At 44.0% G+C, this 17,430-nt stretch overlaps 1 protein-coding gene and 1 non-coding gene across 2 annotated transcripts in view; both read left to right on the top strand.

Moving 5' to 3' along the window:
* The window catches only part of NIPAL3 (NIPA like domain containing 3), a 55,310-nt gene continuing 37,880 nt past the window's right edge, over positions 1 to 17,430 (top strand). The window contains exons 1-2 of the mRNA XM_055574120.1: positions 1 to 152; positions 3,508 to 3,840. Of these exons, the coding sequence (XP_055430095.1) occupies positions 3,748 to 3,840 (93 nt within the window). The 5' untranslated portion in view covers positions 1 to 152; positions 3,508 to 3,747. The remainder of the gene's footprint in view (positions 153 to 3,507; positions 3,841 to 17,430) is intronic.
* LOC129648119 (small nucleolar RNA SNORA40) lies at positions 14,354 to 14,480 on the top strand. The gene has a single exon (XR_008712702.1). It is a non-coding gene; the product is annotated as a small nucleolar RNA SNORA40 (small nucleolar RNA).

The raw sequence follows: 17,430 nt of genomic DNA, 5'->3' as shown, positions 1-17,430 counted from the left end.
GATCGCGCCTTTGGAAAGCACAACACGGCAGCCGCTCTGCATCTCTTGAGTCGGGGAAGGAATTTAGGAGGGCTGTGCCTCCGGCTTGCTCGCGGAGTCCAAGTCGTGTCTCGGAAACCTCTGATCGGTGGGCCTTAGCGGAAACGCCGCCGGTGAGTAGTGATTTAGACTTAAGGCGGGGGTGGGGATAGGGTTGAATTCAGCCTTCGGTTTCAGGAAAAGCCAAGGCGTTTGTGATCCTTGACGTCCCCAGTATACACATCTTCCTTCTTGCTGTCACCAGCCTTGTCAGTTTGGATCTCGTTGGCTCAGAATGCTGCATTTCTTTCTTTCTTTTTTTTTTTTTTTTTTTTTTTATTTTCGCATCGAGGAGAGGGCCATGGGTTTGCCTTAATAAAGGCGATGCCAGGTTTGACCAAATCAGGAAGTGAAATGGAGTGACTTCGTCACAATTGTGCCTGTACACACCGGCTCGGGCTTCCAAGGGATAGCAGATAGTGGAGTTAGCAGGTGGATGACGAGGGCTGGGGTGGGGGTGGGGGACGCATTCCTGGTCCGTGCTGGTCACTGGAAGTCGTTTCCAGCGCATTGGGTGGGGACTGAAGAGTGTAACCCTTTCGTGAGCCAAAGCCCAAGAAAGGAAAAGCGCTTACCCTGTAACTGGCACTCAGCAACCAGAAGCTGAACTGGCAGGTGATGGGAAAGGGCGTGTTTGAATTATTTCTTTAGATAGAGCCAAATTCTAATACAGACCCTACTCTTAGCAGCCAAGACCGATGGTTCTCTAATCTAGGAAACCTACTTTGTGGGTTGATGAAATAATTCTCAGATGAGGACTAGGGTGTGGAGTGAAAGTCATCCCTTAGTGGATTTTTCTTTCCCTTTTTGAGTCAGTGACCCCTGTGCTCACGGATAGCTGTGTGGGCCTCAAACTTAAGGGGTGGTGAGCAACACAGAGTTGGTTTTCTTGCCTCTGGGGCATATGTTAGACCTGGAAAAGTGTTTTGCAGTCTGGAAAAGAAAGTCATTAGGCCAAGAATATGTGCCTTATAAGGGAAGACAGCTTGCACAGAATTCCTCCAAGGCTTTCTGTCCAAAATGCTACCTAGCTGAAAGGGGAGTTTTCTATCTTTGTGGGCCCTGGTGCCTCAGAGGCCTGGGGGTTCCTGAGGCAGAGAGGGAAGCTGCTTTTTAAAAGATAATTAAATGAGAGCAACCACAGCCACCACAAAGGAAAGCAAATACAGAACCCACCTGGAGAAACCAGCTGATCCAAAGAAGGTTAGGTGGCCTGGATTCCCATCGCCGCCTTGGCACATCCTGTGGCTTTTCTGACGTGCTGTGGGTGGGGCTGGCTCTATGGGTTTTATCTCTGGAGTTGCGGTGGGTGAGGCCTTGAGTAAGCCGTTCCCTTCTCGACTGTGAAGCAGCCAAGGTGTATCAGGTGCTTCACTGGCCTGTCTAGAGCCAGTCAGTAGGTATGTATGGAGGTCCCCATGCCAGGCTCTAGGCTAGATCTTGGGAGGCAGCAATCAAACAGGGGATTCAGCAAACAGCTTCCCAGAATTTTTGCTTCAGTGCCCCTTCACCTCCAGGCTGAAAGCCTCTAGGAGTGTCTCAGAGGTTGATGGAGCCACTCTTCCTTTCTAAGGCATAGAAGTATAGTGAAGAATAATTATGCTTTTCACAAGATTACAAACATTCATAGGGCTTTACAGTCAGGGACTTCTGGTTATGGGATTTGAGTTACAAGCTTGTCTGATAAGTATATTTCAGGTATATATATATATATACTGATTATATAACCTCATCTAGAGGCAGCAGCAGTCATTTAACTTTGAGGCTCTTTGACAAAGTGAGCCTGGGTTAAATGGTCTTTGTGCTGCCCTTGGCTTGAGCCCTGCATCTGATGTCTCCTAGACACTGAATGCAGTGTTAGTCCTATATCATAGGACTGTGCTGTTCACACCAGGAGCCAGAATTCCTGGGCCTCGGGCTAGATAACAGAAGGAACTGGAGGCTACTGGTAGGATGGTGGCGGTTTAGTCACTAAGTCATGCCCGACTCTTTGCAACCCCATGGACTGTAGCCCAACAGGCTCCTCTGCCCATGGGATTTTCTAGGCAAGAATACTGGAGTCGGTAGCCGTAGGAGGCATCTTTCTGATGCCTTGAAGCATATCAGAAACTTTGTCTGTTTGGAATGTAATAAACCCTCAAACATTTGTTGCTTGAGACAAAGAAAGGTGTAATCATAGGTAAATTAAATAAATTGGTAAGAATAAAATTAATATATTCATTGACCATTTGCTGTACATGCATTTTGTATGCATTATTTCACCAAATTCTCACAACAACACATGGATGTGGAATATCCATATTTCATAGCAGGGGAAACTTGCTGAAAAGTTAAATGACTTGGCCAAGGTAAAACAGGTAAGCGCGCAACAGGTCAAAAGTAATGTAAAATATTTTTATATTAATATAACAGGCTTTGCAAGTATAATACTCATTTGTATGCTTATTTTTTTTTAACATGAACCTCAAAGAAACCCTTAGCACTTGTGGTAGGTGTTTTGACCATGCTCTCCAAAACAGGAGGGGTGTACTTTCTCTTTCTTCTCTATTTGGTAGAAAAGCTTGAGATGCCCTGAAAATGTCAGTCCAATGAAGTTAATGAGCATTTCCATCATTGCTGGTTTTACTTAAGGCCATATTATTACCCCTGTTCTACAGGTGAGACAGCTGAGACTCCCAGAGGCAAAATGATCTGGTCCCTTAGGTCTTCCGCCTCCTGGTCCAATGTTATATCATCCTAGGCAGACCCTCAGGAGCAGGCCAGTTTGTCCATCTTCCATGGAGATAACTTTTCTTCTCATTCCTTCTTTCCTAAGTAAGAATGCAGATGGTTTGTTGTTTTTTATGGCAGAGGAATTTTTTTCTTCTTTCTTTCTTTTTGGAGTCCTAGAGAAGTCGGTACAGGCAATGTTCTTCTTATGTAGGGGAACCTATGGAAAGGTAGCATTTAAATTAGGATATGATGGAAGGAGGGCTTCCCTTGTGGCTTAGATGGTGAAGAATCTGCCTGCAATGCAGGAGACTCCGGTTTGATCCCTAGGTCAGGAAGATACCCTGAAGAAGGAAATGGCAACCCCCTCCAGTATTCTTGGCTGGAGAATTCCATGGACAGAGGCGCCTGGTGGGCTACAGTCCATAGGGTTGGAAAGAGTCGGACATGACTGAGCAACTAACACACACCCACACATATGATAGAAGGAAGGAAGTGAAGGAGAAGAGGAAAGGGGATTTTAAAGGACTGGGGAAAATGGTTTTGAGGTAGGTGAGCCATATCTTTATTAAGTGGCCAGAGGCACAATGTAGTTTTTTAAATGGCCTCACTTCTCATGGCAGTTTGTGTTTTGTCCTAATAGTAATCTCTTCTCAGGTAACAAATCCAGCTCAATGTTTCATTGTACATGCATTTTTAATGTTCTTCCCCTCCTGCTAGGGCACCACGAGAATCAGGAAACGCGTCCCCGTCTGCCTGCCTCAGAAGAAACCTAGAAACTGGCACGTCTCTGAGTGAAGATGAGGAAAAGGCTGTAAATTGGCCAAAAGAGCCTTGAAGTACTCTTTCCACGTGAGAAGGCGATGGCTGGTGGAAGGAGGTGAACCCCGCCGGGAAAGATGGCTTAGCAGCACCTCCAGCTACGGATTCAGGCCAGCTGGCCTGTGCCCCTAGCCCGCCATGGACGGAGCTCACGGTGCAGCCCTGCAGCTCCAGCAGCTCCTGCCCACAAGCAGTGCCAACCCCGTGAGAGAGGCTTCCTTCTCCTACAAGGCAAGAGCTTTTATTATTTTTTAGGTTGGGGATTTTATATTTTTCTAATGAGACAGTCACACGGGGAAGTATTGGCTAACAGATACATCCAGGGTCTGCGTGCTTATCACCGACAGAAACAGGCAGCCCCTCCATGCGTACAAGAGAATGTGTAATCTAAAGAGATGTTCATTGAAATACGTAAAAAGGAATTCATTCCCCCTAAGAAGGTTTGACTTAAAAAAAAATCACCAGCTCCGTTACTTGGAGACAACCTTTGTTCCTGTTTCTGTAAATTTCCTTCCTGTCTTTTTCAGGTATTCCAAATTTGGGGGTGGAGAGTTTTATATCTTGGTGGTTTTCCTTAACTTTGTTGATGGACTATTTCCCTATGTCACTGAGTGGTGGTTGGAAGTGTGCTTTCTGAATGATTGCCCAATCTGTTGAGCTGCTGTATCAAAGTCTGTGGGACAGAACCTCCTATTGTTGGCTGATTAGATTGTTTCTAATCTGGGGTCACTGCAGATGCTACCGTGAACATCCCTGAGTGCATGCCCCTTTGCTATCTCTAAGAATTGGGTAACTCTGAGAGAGGCAGTTTCTCCCCACGTAGCAAGGTCACAAATGCCAGAGCATTGAAAATACAGAAAATAAGAAAGTAGAGTTCATATAATTAGCCTTGTGGTGAATGGATGCCAAATAGACAAACACAGAATCTAAGAAGACATAGAACACGCTCCCTGATGAGGCATCTAATAAGTTTTCATTTTTATCCTCAATTCAGTTATTTACTACAGAAATATCTTCCTGCCAGAACAAAGATAAATAAGTCTTAGTGACTCTCCCAAAAAGCTTAAGAATTGAGGTGTCAGACAGGCATGTGAACAAAAGGTGATGACCTGACCTAGAAGGGTGGGGGGAGCAGGGATAAAGGAAAGAAGATCAGTCTTCAAATCCCTACCTGCTCCCACCTCAGTAACCTTGGACATAAGGCTTAACTAGCCCTCAGAGCTTCTCTTATGGGTAGGATGACGGTAGTAATACCTCCCTCCACCCTTCATTCCTTTAGGGCTGCATAAACCAACGAAAAAGCACCTAGCCCAGCACTAGGCATGCGGGATGGGTTTGACTCACTGCTTGACTCAGAAATCTCTCATGGTTACAAACAGCAACAGGTGAAGATGCACAGAGCAGAGGAAGGACTAGTTAATTCCACCTGGGGGTAGGGAAAGAGGTTTCTAAGGGGAAGCTTGCTCTTTCTTCCTTTATTTTGTTCAGGCTCTTTTGGTTGCAAGAAATAAAAGTCCATTTCAGAGAAGTTTAAGCAAAATGAAAAATTAATATAAGGCTACATGGTAGCTCATAGATCCCAAGGGCAGGAACGGCAGTGAGGCTTGAAAGGTACTGCTGCTGCTGCTAAGTCGCTTCAATCATGTCCGACTCTGTGCGACCCCCATAGACGGCAGCCCACCAGGCCCCGCCATCCCTGGGATTCTCCAGGCAAGGACACTGGAGTGGGTTGCCATTTCCTTCTCCAATGCATGGAAGTGAAAAGTGAAAGTGAAGTCGCTGTCGTGTCTGACTCTTCGCGACCCCATAGACTGCAGCCTACCAGACTCCTCCGTCCATGGGATTTTCCAGGCAAGAGTGCCGGAGTGGGTTGCCATTGCCTTCTCCTTGAAAGGTACTAGAACTCTTCAACCCACTTTCAAAGGAGGGAGGATCTGATTGGCCCAGCTTGGGTCAGGTGTCTACATTGATCCAATCAGTAGTGGCCGGGGGTGGAGTCCTCCAGCAAACAGGATTTTTGCTTGCTGTGGGCTTGAGGCTGGGTGGGCTGCTCCAGTGTTGTCTCTTACCTTTGGGGAAACCATTAAGAGGACACAAGTGCACCTTGATCAGCAGGATGACCTCAGAAACAAGCATGTGCCCTGAGTTTCAGCCCCGTCCTTATCCACCCCAGCAGAGAATGGATTGTTGAGGGAGGGTGGTCTGTGAAAGAGACCAGCAGGCTGAACTGCTGATGACTAGCATCCCTGAGGGTCTCTGACTCTGGAAGCTTTACCTCAAACTGCAAGAGTTGGACCTCAGTTTCTTCTGTTTAGCAAGTAGGAACTTCAGCTGAACTATATGCATAGCTATATGCATGCCTGTGCTGAGTAGGACAGGAGCTATATGTCATTGAGATGGCTCGTCCCTAAAGGAGTCTAGGAGGGAGGCGGGTAAACATTTCCATAAGTAACTACCCTTCCGGACAGAATTTGGCACAAAAATAGAGATCCAGTAGGGTGTTAAGAGCATGGCCTTTGAAATCTGGGAGACCTGGCTTCCAGCCCCAGTTCTGTCAGTTTGTGGTATTATATGTGCATGCTTAGTTGCTCAGTCATGTCTGACTCTTTGCAACCCCATGGACTACAGCCTGCTAGGCTCCTCTGTCCATCGGATTCTCCAGGCAAGAATACTGGAGTGGATTGCCACACCCTCCTCCAGGGGATCTTCCCAACCCAGGGATCAAACCCAGGTCTCCTGCATTGAAGGCAGATTCTTTACCGTCTGAGCCACCAGGGAAGCCCCTGTGGTATGATAGCTTGGGGAAAGTCATGTAATTCGTTTGCACATCCGTTATTAAGTTCATCCTATAGGGTGGTTATGAGAATGACCTGAATTTACAGATTAGGAAACTGGAAACTGCCTGCACCATTCCCTGTTTTCTGTCTGTGGAAATCCTACCCACCCTTCCACCTCCAATTCAAATATCACCTTATCCATGAAGCCTTTGTCAGTCTTCCTGGTGGGAAATAATAGGTCCTTTATACTTTTATAACCAATTCACAGTTACTATGGTCATCATAATAACAGCAGCTAACATTAGTTGTGTTTGCTATAACAGGGACTGTTCATTCTCTAAGACTAGGTACAAGGTAGGTACTTGTATTTCTGCATTTTACAAATGAGGAAACTGGCACACAGAGATTAGTTAACTGGCCCAAGACCACACGTTACTTGGTTGTAAAACTGGGATTTGAATCAAATCTGTGTGCTGCCAGAGCCCTTGGTTTTATCCACCACTTCCTGCTGCCTGGGCTTTCCCTGGTGGCTCAGCTGGTAAAGAATCTGCCTGCAATGCAGGAGACCCCGGTTTGATTCCTAGGTTGGGAAGATCTGCTGGAGAAGAGATAGGCTACCCACTCCAGTATTCTTGGGCTTCCCTGGTAGCTCAGCTGGTAAAGAATCCACCTACAATGCGGGAGACCCTGGTTTGATTCCTGGGTCAGAAAGATCCCCTGGAGAAGGGAAAGGCTACTCACTCCAGTATTCTTGCCTGGAGAATTCCATGGACAGAGAGGAGCCTGGCGGACTACAGACCACACAGTTGTAAAGAGTCGGACACGACTGAATGACTTTCACACACATACTTCCTCCTGCCGATGTTGTGCCAGGCACTACATGGGGCCCCTTCTCTCCCTGATACTGTTTAGTAAGTGTCGAAATGGCAGTGGAGAAGGTAATGCCCCACTTGCTGGGGAAGGTAAACGTCAGGGAGCTGGCTTGAGGCCAGGTCACAGGGGTTGCAGAGACCGTTAGCCGGTCTGCTGCATCCATTGCATTTGAATGTGAATGGCTCAGACAGTAAAGAATCCACCTGCACTGAGGGAGACCTGGGTTCGACTCCTGGATAAGGAAGATCCTCTGGAGAAGGGAATGGCAGCCCACTCCAGTATACTGGCCTGGAGAATTCCACGGACAAAAGAGCCTGGTGCGCTATAGTCCATGGGGTCCAAAGAGTTGGACACGAATGAGAGATTAACACGTTGACACTTCTGACCCTCAGAGCAAGCCAGAATGCAGTTTATACTTAACTGTTAGCCTTTTAAGTTCAAGGGACTATGGGAAGTCAGCTTAAATAGCAGGCGATGACAGTCTTGTCAGCATAGTACGGTAAGTCCCCTCTGGACGAACCTTTGGTTGTGAACTTTCAAAGCTGCGAGCGTGCCCCTGGGTGCCAGCTGTGGTATTTACTGTACTCCTCAAGGTACTGTACTATAAGGTTAAAGATGTTTTCTTTATTTTTTATGTTTGTTGCTTTTTTATGTACTGTCTGTATGAAAGTTTCATAAACCTGTTACAATACAGTACTATATAGCCGATTGTGTTAACTGGGTACCCAGGCTCACTTTGTTGGACTTACAAATGAATTAGACTTTGAATGCACTTGTAGGTAGGGGACTTACAGAATTTAAATATAGACTCTGGTTGGCAGATGTGAAGAAGACATTAAAACAGGAGATCTGAGCTGAGGTTTCACTCCGATACCAATATCCAGGGTATCGTGCCCCTGTGACCTTTGGCTGCTCTTCTGAGAATAGTTTCTTTTCTTTCAGAGTTATAGCTAGTGAAAGATCAATTCTTGGATCAGAGCATATCAGGGCCAGAAGGGTCCTTAGAGGTGTTGCTAATCATAATAATGATAAAAAATGAAAATTATAAAAATAATAATAGCAGCAGCTAGAATTGTCTTAATATTTATTACCTGTCGAGTGGTGTTTAAGCATGTGCCTTATAATGTGACATTCCTAAGAGTGTACAGTCAGCTCCATTTTTCAGAGGGGATGCTGAGGCTCAGAGAGTTAAGGCGATTCTTTTGAAGTCACACAGCCGTCAGTAACAGAGGCAGTAACCCCAGTCCAGGTCTGCTGGTCTTCAAAGTCTGTATTGGTAAGCTGAAGCAGAGAGGAAAAAGACTTTGGGTTTGCTGGTCCTTCCTCTTCATCTTTGGGTCTATTGGAGCCATGGCTGGAACCTGTACCTTGGTGGGAACACCGGGGTTTCAGTCCTCACCTTTTGTTTTCATAACACACAGAATCACTGATCCCAGGGTCAAATCCCTGTTCTGGGTTAGCCATTCAGATGTACTTATGAGCACTTAACACTTTGAATAACTTCAGGGAAAACCCTTGGGGTGGTTATTCAGCCAAAAGCAGAGCCCGATGGGTGGAGAAAGCTCTTAGTGGTGTTCAGAGATGAAGGCCCCGGCCCTGTCCTCTTCCCTCCCTGCCAGCAGACCTGGATGCAATTTCACAGTTTCCAGTGCTGAGGTTTGGAGGAGGAACTTAATGTCAACTTCTCTGAGCCTTCCTTTGGTCATCGCTAAACTCCTTCAAGCTTGTGTGCTAAAACAGGACTCAGAATAATACCCACTTCATAGGGTTATTTGTGGCTCAAAGGTGATGTGTAGAAAGGCCTTAGTGCCATGCCTGGCATATATACATATATAATACATAACTGCTCCATAAATAATGTCAGGTGCCCTGCTGGTTGTCATCTCCACTCTGGATCGCCCTCCACCGGGCACTTGAGGGCGGCTAATAGATGTGTGTTCAAATTGTGTAACCTCTGGGCTGCTGGCAACTTCCTTGCTTGATTTTAATTCTCTTGAAGTTGAGCCAGTCACAGCTTCACAAGGCTTTGGGGCGTAATTAGGGTTGACGAAGCCCTTTGAAACACTTGGATGAAAGGGTATTAAGTTATGTTGCTGTTACTAACCGTGTCTGTCTGTAGCCACTTGTTAGGTGCGGAGATTCATATGCTTGTAGAAATGGCTTTTAAAAGTAACCTCAGCTGCTTGTGTCATCAGTGGGAATGTAGCACTTACAAGGTGGGGACCTTTTTTTTTTTTTTTTGCCACCTTTGAAGTCCTTCAACCTCAGAGAACACAGTGGGAGACAGCGTGGAGGAGTGATTCTCATCAAGAGACTGGAAGTCAGACCTCTAGTCTTGCGTCCTCTGGTCCTCACTTTGGGCAGCTTATTTCACTTCTCTGAGCCTTCCTTTGGTTATCACTAAACTCCTTCAAGCTTGTGTGCTAAAACAGGACTCAGAGTAATACCCACTTCATAGGGCTATTTGTGGCTCAAAAGTGATGTGTAGAAAGGCCTTAGTGCCATGCCTGACATATATACATATATAATATGTATAACTGCTCCATAAATAGCAGCCTTTATTATTTTTAATTTATTTTATAGAAGTATAGTTGAATTACAATATTGTGTTAATTTCTACTGTACAGCAAAGTGGTTCAGTTATACATATATATATTTATATGTATGCTGCTGCTGCTAAGTTGCTTCAGTCGTGTCTGACTCTGTGTGACCCCATAGATGGCATCCCACCAGGCTCCCCGGTCCGTGGGATTCTCCAGGCAAGAACACTGGAGTGGGTTGCCATCTCCTTCTCCAAGGCATGAAAGTGAAAAGTGAAAGTGAAGTCGCTCAGTCCTGTCCGACTCTTCACAACCCCATGGACTACAGCCCACCAGGCTCCTCCATCCCTGGGGTTTTCCAGGCAAGAGTACTGGAGTGGGGTGCCATTGCCTTCTCCATTTATATGTATAAATATATGTATGCTGCTGCTGCTGCTAAGTCGCTTCAGTCGTGTCCGACTCTGTGCCACCCCAGAGACAGCAGCCCACCAGGCTCCTCTGTCCCTGGGATTCTCCAGGCAAGAACACTGGAGTGGGGTGCCATTTCCCTTCTCCAAAATATATGTATATACATATATAATTATATTCCGTATATACATACACATCCTTTTTCATATTCTTTTCTACTGTGGTATCACAGGATATTGAATACAGTTTTCTGTGCTATACGGTAGGACCTTGTTTATCCATTCCATATAAAATAGCTTGCCTCTGCTAATTCCACACTCCGAGTCCAAACTCCAGTCCATCCCTCTGCCACACCACCCCTACCTGCTGCTGTTGGCAACCACAGGTCTGTCTTCTGTGTCTATTCCTGTTTTGTGGGTAAGATCATTTGTGTCATATTTTAAGTTCCACATATAAGTGCTATATCACATGGTAATATTTCTTTTTCTTTCTAACTGACTTCACTTAGTGTGGTAATCTCCAGCTGCGTCCATGTTGATGCAGACGGCATCATTTCATTCTTTTTTATGGCTGAGTAGTGTTCCATATCTCTGATGCCATGTCTTTATCCAGTCTTCTGTTGATGGGCATTCAGGGTGTTTCCATGTCTCAGCTATTAGAAATAGTGGTGCAGAGAACAGTGGCCTGCATGCTTCTTTTCAGATTAGAGTTTTATCCAGATGCACGTCCACGCATGGGATTGCTCTGGTCATCTGGTGACTCTGTTTTTAGTTTTTTAAGGAACCTCCACCCTGTTTTCCATAGTGACGACATTTACATTCCCACCAACAGTGTAGGAGGGTTCCCTTTTCTCCACATCCTTTCCAGCACTTGTTATTTGTAGACTTTTTAATGATGGCAGTTCTGATTGGTGTGAGGTGATACCTTGTTGATTTGCATTTATCTGATAATTAGTGACATTGAGCATCTTTCCATGTGCCTGTTGGCCATCATATTGTTACATCTTCTTTGGAGCAATGTCTGTTTAGATCTTCTTCTCATTTTTTGATTGGGTTGTCTGGGGGTTTTTTGTTGATTGAGTTATATGAGATGTTTGTATATTTCAGAAATTAAGCCGGCCTTCATTAGTATAGTAACCTTTTAACCTTGATTTTGATGTTTAGACTGGTTTATCCTTGTTAGTTTCACAATTTTCATTCCGGGTTTCACACCTCCACAGCCTCTTCTCTGATTGACTTGTCTGTTTGGCCACAGCTGCTTATGTCCTCTCTTCATCTCTTTACTGCCCCTAGGCAAGTTGTTAACAACACTGTCAACCTAAATAAACCTAGGGAGAAATAATCAAAGAAAAAGAGTTCATTTGGAATTCGAGAACTGCAGTCCAGGGCACACAGATTCAAGTAGCAATTCAAACAGTAAAAGTCAAGGGCTTTTAAACGTGAAGGGAGGCTTGTGTTACAAGGGATTTTCATTGGAGTTAGAGACAGAAGCTCGTTGTGGCTAAGTGTGATTGAGCTCTAAGGCCATCACTAGAGATGGGGGAAGTCGTTACTGTGACAAGTTGCACGTGGGCTTACAGAGTCCTTGGAGGTCATGGTTCCATCCCATGAGGATGTATGTAAGGTCCATCTCCTTAATGGCCTCATAGCCCCATTTTAAAACCCCTTGACTTAAATGACTCCATTTTGTGTCACATTTCACAGCACATTCTCTAACAGCCACGTAGACTTAGTCTTTTCAGAGGACAGCTTGGTCTCCCTGGTAAAAATAATATAGCGACTACCAGTTACAGGTTGAACCATATGAATCTTCCACCTTTGTAGGTCAAAACTGGCTGGATATCAGCCATTTCATATGGGTCACCCTAATTCTAAGTTGCTGTGTTAAGTGTTTCTTCCAAACAATCTCAAGAAGTTTCTGCACCAGCTCTGGCAGAGGAGTACTGTCGTCCCACCCAGCAGAGCAGAGAGGAACCGAGGCTCAGTGAAGCAGATCCCACCGTCCTGCCTACCCTGAACCTGCACGTGTGTGGCCCACACCTGCCCTCTGAACAGCACCACCCACGATTCCTGGAGCCTGTTTCAGCTCTCCTCTGTCTCCCACTAAAGTTTAGATAAAGCAGCTTTGAGGTGTTGTTGGAGCAGGAACCAGTCTTCTACCTGCCCAAGACAGTTCCTGCAAAATTACTGCCAGTTTATAACAACTTGCTCATTAGCATAGGTAACCTGAGTTATTAGGGTACCTGTCTGGCCCCAAGATCTTTGCCTGTTATGAAGCTGATGTTCTTGCTTTCAATCCCAAGAGCCAAACACAGAGGGAAGGACTTCCTTTGAAGTCCTCAAACTTGACCCTCCAAGGAAACAGTGTATTTTCTCACACTTTCTTTTAGTAGACATCTAAAACTTCAAACTTTTCAGTACAGATTTAAATATCTGCAAAGCATATAGTTCCTGGTGCATTTAAATTCTATTTTTTTAACTCTTATATACGCTTAACTAAAGCCCCCAAAATATAAAGACCACTTGATAACCTACCATCAGTCTTCTAAAAAAACTCTTCTTTAACAGTTGGAAATTTTACATCTTTCCTTTTCCTCCCTAAGTTCCATTTCCCCCACAGAATATTATCCCAAAAATGTGTGTTGACTTAAAAATTCACAGTGCAAGAGTTGTGAGTTTTAAGTTTTATTCAGAAACCTTACTGAGGACTGTAGCCCAGTAGACAGCTTCTCAGTAGCTCTGAGAAAGCTGTTCTGAAAAGGTAGGGGGGGATAACCAGTTTATATGTGATTTTTTTACTAGGAAACACATGCAGTAAAATATACATCTGGGTAAAAGATTATTGCTAGTCCCAAAAAAGTCTCAAGTTAATGATTTTAGTGCTTTTTTTTTTTCATGTGTGGGAAGATACAAGAATCTGGGTTCATTAAATTTTTTTCCTGAGATATGCATTTAACTCTCAAAGGGGTCTGTTTGTCCAAACACAGAGCATCCTGTTGTTTTCTTAATGTTGATCAGCAACTGCAACAGATTGCAGCCTAATCCTTGTAGAATTGGGTGGTGAGCAGAAACACTCTTTGTTCTTCTTTGTTTACATGTGTCTGCCTTTTAACACTTAAAATTTTTATGGAAATACCTATCATACTTCTACAAGAAAAAGTGTAGAGTATGTAACCAAATTTCGTTTAAAAAATTTTCCTTTGACATAAGGTTCATAGGAGTTGATTCAATATAGAATTCTTTATATAATTGAATAAAAGCAATTGATTAATGCAGTATAAATTTTATCATTTTTGAGCAAAAATAATATTGTTTAGAAAAATATATCTGAATGAGAAAAATAGGACTTTATTTTCAGTATTTAAGATGCATATTACTAACTGGTAGAATGAGATAGAATTTAGCATCTGTTCTATTGCAAGCTTTGGTTATTATGGCTAGAAGAGCTTCTGTACATAACCAGAATGGGAGAAGTGTAGTGAATCACTGAATTCTTTCAACTCCTTCTGAGTTTTGTGCTAAAAATCAGGTAGTGATAAACTATTTTTATTGACCTATCAGCTAACAGTATGTTTAAGGCCTCATTCATTTGTGTTTACAACGACATACTAGGCACACTTAATTTAAAAAGGGGTTTGTTTTTGCTTTTACAGTTCCCTTGAAGTTTACCAAAAAAGCACTATCAATATGCTAGTAACTTATTTCACTTAGGGCACCTTGCATTAACCCAATCTATTCAGAAAAGATTGGGGAAATTGAAATATTATAAATTTAACTATACTTTGCCCTTCAGTTCAGTTCAGTTCAGTCGCTCAGTCATGTCCAACTCTTTGCGACCCCATGAATCGCAGCACGCCAGGCCTCCCTGTCCATCACCAACTCCCGGAGTTCACCCAGACTCATGTCCATCGAGTCAATGATGCCATCCAGCCATCTCATCCTCTGCCGTCCCCTTCTCCTCCTGCCCCCAATCCCTCCCAGCATCAGAGTCTTTTCCAATGAGTCAACTCTTCGCATGAGGTGGCCAAAGTACTGGAGTTTCAGCTTTAGCATCATTCCCTCCAAAGAAATCCCAGGGCTGGTCTCCTTCAGAATGGACTAGTTGGATCTCCTTGCAGTCCAAGGGACTCTCAAGAGTCTTCTCCATAGCACTTGTGTTTGTTTTTGTTTAATTTATGGACAAAGACTTACAGACAAGTGTGAAAGTAAATCCTCTTTTGCAACCCACAACTCATTGTTCAGTATGAGTTTTGATACAGATAAGAAGGAACATGATCCATAAAATGGATGTGTAATGATGAGCATAAAGATTGCTTCCAGGGCTGTAAAGCTAAATAAACTTCTAAATTACCAGCTATATTGATCCTAGTACTCAGTTTTAATGTTGACATAAAACAAAGATGGGCTTCTTTTTTTAGGCTTTTATCTTCGGAATACAGTGTCTGGATTTTGCAAAGATATGTCTAATGCTTTAGGTATTGGCATATCCCAATGATCTGTGTCAAGTTTTAGGGTGTGATAACTTAGGAATTAATATGATTTGAACTTGGTAAGTTTTTGAACTAGACAGATCCCATCTCCTGACCCTAAACAGGATCCTATAGTAAACTGCTTGAGGAAATTGGGTCTTTGAAGATTACAGGTGGCAAACTTTGAAGTGAACTCCACTGAAGATCTAAGAGGCCCAACTAAAACAACGTGGCAGGCATCACAGCTGTGGATTGAACAGAACTTTTTGAAAGGGCTACCTTGAAGATGACAACCTTGGAGGAGCTATGGTGATTGGCAGTGGAAAGAATCAGGACGTGTGAAAAATCCTTAAAAATTTATTGACTTAAATAACTTTGCCTATGTTATGAATAAAAAGAAACCTTTGTGCAGAAAAAAAAAAAAAAGAGTCTTCTCCAACACCACAGTTCAAAAGCATCAATTCTTCGGCGCTCAGCCTTCTTCATAGTCCAACTCTCACATCCATACATGACCACAGGAAAAACCATAGCCTTGACTAGACGGACCTTTGTTGGCAAAGTAGTATCTCTGCTTTTGAATATGCTATTTAGGTTGGTCATAACTTTCCTTCCAAAGAGTAAGTGTCTTTTAATTTCATGGCTGCAGTCACCATCTGCAGTGATTTTGCCCTTACTATATTGTAAAACATATATTCACAAATGTAACTATATGGGCTTCTCTAGTGACTCAGTGGTAAAGAATTCACCTGGTAATGCAGGAGATGCAGGTTCGATCCCTGGTCTGGCAAGATTCCCTGGAGAAGGAAATGGCAACCCACTTCAATATTCTTGCCTGGAGAAACCCATGGACAGAGGAGCCTGGCAGGCAACAGTCCATGGGATCACAAAGAGTTGGACACAACTTAGCGACTGAACAACAACAATATATATTTTAACCATAGAATATAATTCAAATATTTACTATAAATATTTGTACATGTATTTTAATTATAAATACTTTATACTTTGCCTGAATATATTTTTTTTATCAAAACTTAGAACTGTGGGTGTAACCTAATTAACAAAGCTAGTCTTTATTGTCCAAGCATCAGTTAAATCAGACTCTCTGATTTCAAATATTCTAACAAGGGCCAGAGTATCCTATTCTAATGTCTGTCATACCTTCACAGAAATATGTATGCGAGAGGAAGAGAAAACAATTCCAGGAATTGGCATTTATCACTAAAGAAATCTCCCAGGAAACAAAATTTCAGAATTCCCCTGGGTTTCTTAGTGGTTTTACAACTTGGGGCAGTGTACCAGCGTAAGATTCTACGTGAGTGAGAGATAGGCCGTTCTTTGATGAACTGGGAAGAAGCTATTGAGAAAAGTGAGAAAGGGACGCTATAGGAAGCCAGCAAAAAGCCTGGATGCAAATGAGGGTCTGATGGCTGAATCCCTTACAATGCTCAGGATCAGCAAAACCTTTGTAAAAGAAGGCCTCTAGGGCCCCCAGTCTGAAGATTACGGCCTTCTAAACCTTGCCATCCTGATTTCTCTCTTAGAAGCAGTCGTAATGACACAGAGTCTCCCTATTATCTCCAAGCCCCAAACCAAACCGTATGAGATAGAAAAGCCCCCTCCCAATCCGGCCAGCCCACCCCTTAAGCCTTATCCCTCTACACTCAGTTTTCTTCTCTCTTTGCTAGAAGATAGCCCCAGCTACAGAGAAACCCTCATTGGTCCTCAGACTCACACACACACATCCCCCTTTACGTCTCAGTGCCTCTGAGCCCATTTCCCCCTGGATCGTATCTCTCCACAGCACCTTTCCATCCCTCACAAGGTGCCATGCTCCTTTCCACCATACGGGTTTCCCACAGGATGTAGAATGGCTTTCTCCACTGCTACCAGTCTACATTTTCAGATGTCCTTGTGAAACTGTTCCTCAGAGGGGCTTCCCTGACTTCCCTTAATCCTGCGTCTCTCACACACTGAATCAGGCCTCTGTGCTTCTCTAGGTAGCTCTAACTGAAGTGTGATTGCTAATAATCAGGTGTTTAATATGTATGACCTGAGGGCAGGGATAGTGCCTGGCACATTGACAGTCAGTGCATGGCATACACTAGGCACTGATTAAGTGAGTAAGTGTCTGGAATGCTATTCTTCCCTTCTCTGTAAAGTGTCTGTACTCTGCACTAGCCTAGGAGCCTTTGAGTCAAGAACCGATTCCCCAGTCCTTGATAATAGCTACTAATTACTGAGTCCCTATCCTGTGTCAGACATTGTTCCAGAGCTTTATATATTACATAGTTTGACATAACAGTTAAGAGTATGGGCTCTAATGTCAGACTACCCAGGTTCCAATTCTGCTTCATCAGCTTACCAGCTACCTCATACCCTTGGTGCCTCAGTTTCCTTCAGTTCAGTTCAGTTGCTCAGTCGTGTCCAACTCTTTGTGACCCCATGGACTGCAGCACGCCAGGCCTGCCTGTCCACCACCAACTCCCGGAGCTTCCTCAAACTCATATCCATTGAGTTGGTGATGCTGTCCAACCGTCTCATCCTCTATTGTCCCCTTCACCTCCTGCCTTCAATCTTTCCCAGCATCAGGGTATTTTCTAATGAGTCAGTTCTTCACATCAGGTGGCCAAAGTATTGGAGTTTCAGCTTCAGCATCAGTCATTCCAATGAATATTCAGGACTGATCTCCTTTAGGATGGACTGATTGGATCTCCTTGCAGTCCAAGGGACTCTCAAGAGTCTTCTCCAACAC

The sequence above is a fragment of the Bubalus kerabau genome, chromosome 3 (assembly GCF_029407905.1).
Source record: "Bubalus kerabau isolate K-KA32 ecotype Philippines breed swamp buffalo chromosome 3, PCC_UOA_SB_1v2, whole genome shotgun sequence".
Lineage (NCBI taxonomy): Eukaryota > Metazoa > Chordata > Mammalia > Artiodactyla > Bovidae > Bubalus > Bubalus kerabau.
Note: the sequence above shows the minus strand (reverse complement) of the source record. Positions and strands in the feature narration are given on the sequence as shown.